Source organism: Oncorhynchus mykiss, chromosome 24, assembly GCF_013265735.2.
Source record: "Oncorhynchus mykiss isolate Arlee chromosome 24, USDA_OmykA_1.1, whole genome shotgun sequence".
Classification (NCBI taxonomy): Eukaryota; Metazoa; Chordata; class Actinopteri; order Salmoniformes; family Salmonidae; genus Oncorhynchus; species Oncorhynchus mykiss.
In genome coordinates, this window is record NC_048588.1 from 31231222 (window position 1) to 31237221 (window position 6000).

The 6000-nt window shown below is 46.6% G+C and overlaps 1 protein-coding gene across 5 annotated transcripts in view; it reads left to right on the forward strand.

The window, feature by feature from the left end:
- LOC110503393 (roundabout homolog 1) overlaps positions 1-4889 on the forward strand; it is a 528269-nt gene extending 523380 nt beyond the window's left edge. For 4 of the 5 annotated variants that reach the window (XM_036961725.1, XM_036961721.1, XM_036961723.1 and 1 more), the window contains 3 exons: positions 2872-3147; positions 3322-3581; positions 3670-4889. In XM_036961725.1, the coding sequence (XP_036817620.1) occupies positions 2872-3147; positions 3322-3554 (509 nt within the window). In that variant the 3' untranslated portion in view covers positions 3555-3581; positions 3670-4889. The remainder of the gene's footprint in view (positions 1-2871; positions 3148-3321; positions 3582-3669) is intronic. The other variant, XM_036961722.1, reaches the window with a different exon arrangement.
- The last annotated feature ends 1111 nt before the right edge of the window (positions 4890-6000 follow it).

The following is a 6000-nucleotide window of genomic DNA, read 5'->3' on the forward strand; positions in this document are numbered from 1 at the left end:
TCCTCCATCTCTCTCTCTCCTCCATCTCTCTCTCTCTCTCTCTCCTCCATCTCTCTCTCTCTCCTCCATCGCTCTCTCACTTTCTCCTCCATCTCTCTCTCTCTCCTCCATCTCTCTTTCTCCTCTATCTCTCTCCTCCATATCCCTCCCCCATCTCTCTCTCTCTCCTCTCCATCTCTCTCTCTCCTCTCCATCTCCCTCCCCCATCTCTCTCTCTCTCCTCCATCTCTCTCTCCTCCATCTCTCTCTCTCTCTCCTCCATCTCTCTCTCTCTCCTCCATCGCTCTCTCTCTCTCCTCCATCTCTCTCTCTCTCGTCCATCTCTCACTTTCTCCTCCATCTCTCTCTCTCCTCCATCTCTCTCTCTCTCCTCCATCTCTCTTTCTCCTCTATCTCTCTCTCCTCCATATCCCTCCCCCATCTCTCTCTCTCTCCTCTCCATCTCTCTCTCTCTTCTCCATCTCCCTCCCCCATCTCTCTCTCCTCCATCTCTCTCTCTCTCCTCCATCTCTCTCTCTCTCCTCAATCGCTCTCTCTCTCTCCTCCATCTCTCTCTCTCTCGTCCATCTCTCACTTTCTCCTCCATCTCTCTCTCTCTCCTCCATCTCTCTCTCTCTCTCCTCCATCTCTCTCCCCTCCATCTCTCTCTCTCCTTTATCTCTCTCTCTCCTCCATCTCTCTCTCTCTCCTCCATCTCTCTCTCTCTCTCCTCCATCTCTCTCCCCTCCATCTCTCTCTCTCTCCTCTATCCCTCTCTCTCCTCCATCTGTCTCTCGCCTCCATATCTCTCTCTCCTCCATCTCTCTCTCTCTCCTCCATCTCTCTCCCTCTCCTCCATCTCTCTCTCCTCCATCTCTCTCTCTCTCCTCCATCTCTCTCTCCTCCATCTCTCTCTCTCTCCTCCATCTCTCTCTCTCTCTCCTCCATCTATCTCCTCCATCTCTCTCTCTCTCTCCTCCATCTCTCTCTCTACTCCATCTCTCTCTCTCCTCCATCTCTCTCCTCCATCTCGCTCTCTCCTCCATCTCTCTCTCTCTCCTCCATCTCTCTCCCTCTCCTCCATCTCTCTCTCTTCCATCTCTCTCTCTCTCCTCCATCTCTCTCTCCTCCATCTCTCTCTTCTCCATCTCTCTCTCTCCTCCATCTCTCTTTCTCCTCCATCTCTCTCTCCTCCATCTCTCTCTTTTTCCTCCATCTCTCTCTCTCTCCTCCATCTCTCTCTCTCTCGTCCATCTCTCACTTTCTCCTCCATCTCTCTCTCTCTCCTCCATCTCTCTCTCTCTCTCCTCCATCTCTCTCCCCTCCATCTCTCTCTCTCCTTTATCTCTCTCTCTCCTCCATCTCTCTCTCTCTCCTCCATCTCTCTCTCTCTCTCCTCCATCTCTCTCCCCTCCATCTCTCTCTCTCCTCTATCCCTCTCTCTCCTCCATCTGTCTCTCGCCTCCATATCTCTCTCTCTCCTCCATATCTCTCTCTCTCCTCCATCTCTCTCTCTCTCCTCCATCTCTCTCCCTCTCCTCCATCTCTCTCTCTCCTCCATCTCTCTCTCTCTCCTCCATCTCTCTCTCCTCCATCGCTCTCTCTCTCCCCATCTCTCTCTGTCTCCTCCATCTCTCTCTTTCTCCTCCCACTCTCTTTCCTCCAGCTCTCTCTCTCCTCCATCTTTCTCTTTCTCCTCCATCTCTCTTTCTCCCCTTTCTCTCCTCTGTCTTCTTTATCTCCCACATCTGCTTCACCTCTATCTCCCCTTCCTCACCTCTCTCTCATCTCTTTTCCTTCACTCCTCTCTCCCTTCCTCCATATTCCATTTATTCCTCTCTTCCTGCTATTCCACCTTATCTCCACACTATCTCCCCTCTCTGTCGTCTCAGTCCAGAGTACTTCCATTTGGCCTGGCTGTGTGTACACACTATAGTCCAGAGTCCTACCACTTCTACTTTGCCAGGCTGTGTGTACACAGTTCAGTCCTGAGTACTTCCACTTGGTCAGGTTGTGTAAACACAGTAAATTCCAGAGTACTTCCGCTCAGCCAGGTTGTGTAAACACAGTAAATTCCAGAGTACTTCCGCTCAGCCAGGTTGTGTAAACACAGTAAATTCCAGAGTACCACCACTCAGCCAGGTTGTGTAAACACAGTAAATTCCAGAGTACTTCCACTTGGTCAGGTTGTGTAAACACAGTAAATTCCAGAGTACTTCCACTCAGCCAGGTTGTGTAAACACAGTAAATTCCAGAGTACTTCCACTCAGCCAGGTTGTGTAAACACAGTAAATTCCAGAGTACTTCCACTTGGTCAGGTTGTGTAAACATAGTATAGCTTTTTTTGGTCTCACCTTGCAGGTGCAAGACAACTGAGTTAATGTACAGTATGTTAGCTGGTAGCTCTAATGGGTAGTCTCTAATGGCTCTTATGGCTCTAACGGCTCTAATGGCTAGGCTCTAATGGTTAGGCTCTAATGGCTCTTATGGCTCTAACGGCTCTAATGGCTAGGCTCTAATGGCTAGGCTCTAATGGCTCTTATGGCTCTAACAGCTCTAATGGCTAGGCTCTAATGGCTAGGCTCTAATGGCTAGGCTCTAATAGCTCTTATGGCTCTAACGGCTCTAATGGCTAGGCTCTAATGGCTAGGCTCTAATGGCTAGGCTCTAATGGCTAGGCTCTAATGGCTAGACTCTAATGGCTAGGCTCTAATGGCTAGGCTCTAATGGCTAGGCTCTAATGGCTCTTATGGCTCTAACGGCTCTAATGGCTAGGCTCTAATGGCTAGGCTCTAATCCAGAGCATATTGACTCGTCTCTTACATCACACACCCTAACATGAGTTTTGAACTGAGTATCTAATGTCCTGCTCTTCCTGTCTTTATCTTCCAGATCTGCCCCCCCCTCCCATCCCCCCTCCAGCGGGGCTCAAGTCCCCCACACACCCCTCCAAGACAGCCCTGGAGACCCGGGGGGTGATGTCCCCCAAGGCAGGCGAGGGCAGGGACAGGAGAGGGGGCTCAGGAGGAGGGTACCGGCCACGGGAGGGATCGGATCCCCGTACCAGCTCCTCAGAGCGCCGGGAGACCCAGGACAGACAGAAAAACCCTCGCACAGGGAAAGGGAACAAACAGGAGGGGGGCAGCACCAAGGCACGCCAACACCCAGGTACAGAGAACACATAGGGACATGGAACTAATGACATTTAACCTAGCAGTATATTGTTCTTTCTGCTCTGTAGACATGCCGCTCTGACAGTGCAACTTTAGATTGTGAATAGCTGTATGTATTGTGTTGAAGGACATGAGTTCTCAGTGTGTCTTCTCTCCTCTTTTGTCCCAGGGCCAGAGGACATCCTGCCCTACAGCCGCCCCTCCTTCCCCACGGTCCACAGTCCCCGAGACATTGACCCCAGATCCCCCAGCTCTATGTCCTCCCGGGGCTCAGGGGGGCGGCGGAGAGGAGAGGGGGGGGCAGGGGCCCGCAGGAACCCTAACGACATGGGCCTCAACACCTTGGGAGCCTTCCAGCCAGGAGACGATGACTTAGAGGTACAACACTTGCCGACTGGCTAACTCGGTGTTACCGCAGATTTAGTATTGGTAGGTTACTGAGCAATGGCTTAGATTACATGCTGTGTGTATATTTGTATGCTTGCTGAAATGTCTGTTTTGTTGTGTCTTTCCCCAGATGGTGGAGAGCTGAAGTACTAGACGGGATGAACAGGAAGTACTGTCCAGAATTAAGTTTCCAAGAAGAGGAATGCTGTGATCGTTCCTCTGCCCCTTTTAAATATCTCAGTATCTCACCATCATGTTTGCTGAAAAATACTGTACATCAATTGTGTTTCAATACATCTGGAAAAAAATACCAATTGTTTTTCTAGTTTATCGTTTTCTATGTCCATTTTAAACAAGAAAAAAAAATGCCAAGCAAAATACCCAGTAGTATGTAATGTTTTATTCCAAGGCAATAGGGAGTAACAGTGGACTCAGTGGACAGTGGACAAGATCGACTTGGCTTGTCTCAGCAAGCACTGTGGGAAGCCTTGACCTTACAGCCAGGTGTTACTGTAATGAGATGAGTCTTGTAAATATACCTGTACACATAATGTCCTTTTGTATAGCGTCCATCGTGGTACTTCGTTTTCTTTGTGTTCTTCGTTTTATTTTGTGAATTATTATTTTATTATGCCCGTAAATTTAATTATTTTATCATTTTCCATCCATGTTGTAAATCGCTATATTATTTAGCTGTCCCAAGAAAGTGCCACTTTGGGATTGTTCTTTTTCTAATGCACTGTTATTTTTTTGTGTCAATGTTTATTTGTTTTACTTTGGTTTTAAAAGCACAATCACTAAACTTTATTTTAAGCCATTTTATCTATTAACCTTTTTGTCTTACTGGAGGAAGACAGGTATGACAAAAGAGTCTTGTTAATCCTGATGATGACGAAGATGATGATGATGATGTTGGTAAAGGTGATAGTCTGTTTATGATGGGCGTGGATTGAAAGGAGACTTCCTGTGTCATGATTGGCTCATTTCAGATTCTGATGCTAGCTCATGTGAGGGCCTTCAACACAGACAGTTATTGTGGTTCATAGCAGCAATGTAAATGTCTTTTTGAATTGACCGTAGTTCCAGCCATTGCACATTAATTCAAGCGGTGACATTGTCTACTAATGCACTTAAAAGAATGTAACATACAGAAAATGGGCGACACCTTGTGAATCTGGAGAGGCCGTGATTGGACAAGGAGAGTCTCTTTTCCAGAGAAGGGTTTGGTTGGTGGATCCCTTCTCTGAGGAGATGAGGGTTCTGTTGTTTATTCGTAGGACATCTGCAAACATTTGTTTCGTAAAGCAAAAAGCTAAATAACTTTATGAATAAAAAATGTTCAAACTGTTAGCGCTCCCTCCTTTTTTTCTGATATCAGAAGGACATGGGGGGACTGCATGTCCCCTAGGGTGTCCCCTAGGGTGTCCCCTGGGGCCTCTCTCTCGCTGAAGCTCTCCTGGCTACATTTGAAGATCAGAGCTCAGGCATTTTGGTTGATATTTGAAGTGTGTGTGACGCCTGGGTCTGCTACTCCTAAATCAAATCAAATGTATTTATGAAGCCCTTCGTACATCAGCTGATATCTCAAAGTGCTGTACAGAAACCCAGCCTAAAACCCCAAACAGCAAGCAATGCAGGTGTTGAAGCACGTTGGCTAGGAAAAACTCCCTAGAAAGGCCCAAAACCTAGGAAGAAACTTAGAGAGGAACCATAGCATACAACACTATTCATCAAATTAATAGGAAAATAATATTCTGACATGACACTACTTGTATTGACATTTTCATCATAGGTATAATGAAAAAGCAATTGAAATCCATTCGAGTCTTCCTTGTGTTGGTCAATTTCTTCAACAGATAATCAGATCTATATAATTATCAAACATACATTAGTAATAGAAATGAAACATCATCTTTGTTTAAGTATTAAAATGATCCTTTAGTAATACAATTGTAGGCAGAAAGTTGGTACAGAGTACAGTATATGGTAGCTCTCCCAAGGTTCTGTAAAATGTCTAAGATATTCTGTAACTCATATAGCCTCCCCAGTCCCCCTTGCGTGAGTTTCCCTGGCAACAACATTTTAATAAATCTAACTTCCCCCTGACAGCAGCAACCATCTTGTCAGCAATTAAAAGCTCAGAAGTGGGTTTGACCGAAACTTGACCTTTCATCACAAGTATAGGGTCATAACAAGGTGAACGAGTCTAAGCATCTTCTGTCAGGTGGCTGTTTTCATCAGGTCTGCGGCAGCCTTGTGTTTTCAGAAAACCAGTCGTATTCTCAGAACCGCAGATAGCCAGGTGGGGCCCAGACAGGAGGAGTATGAGCGTAGGAGGTTTCCACCTTCTGATAGTGTCTGAAGGGCACAACACTCAAAACAGGTGTTATCACACACACAGAGGTCTCCTAAAGAGGAGACTTTACAGTTTATCATAACACAATTTATTAACCCTATAAAA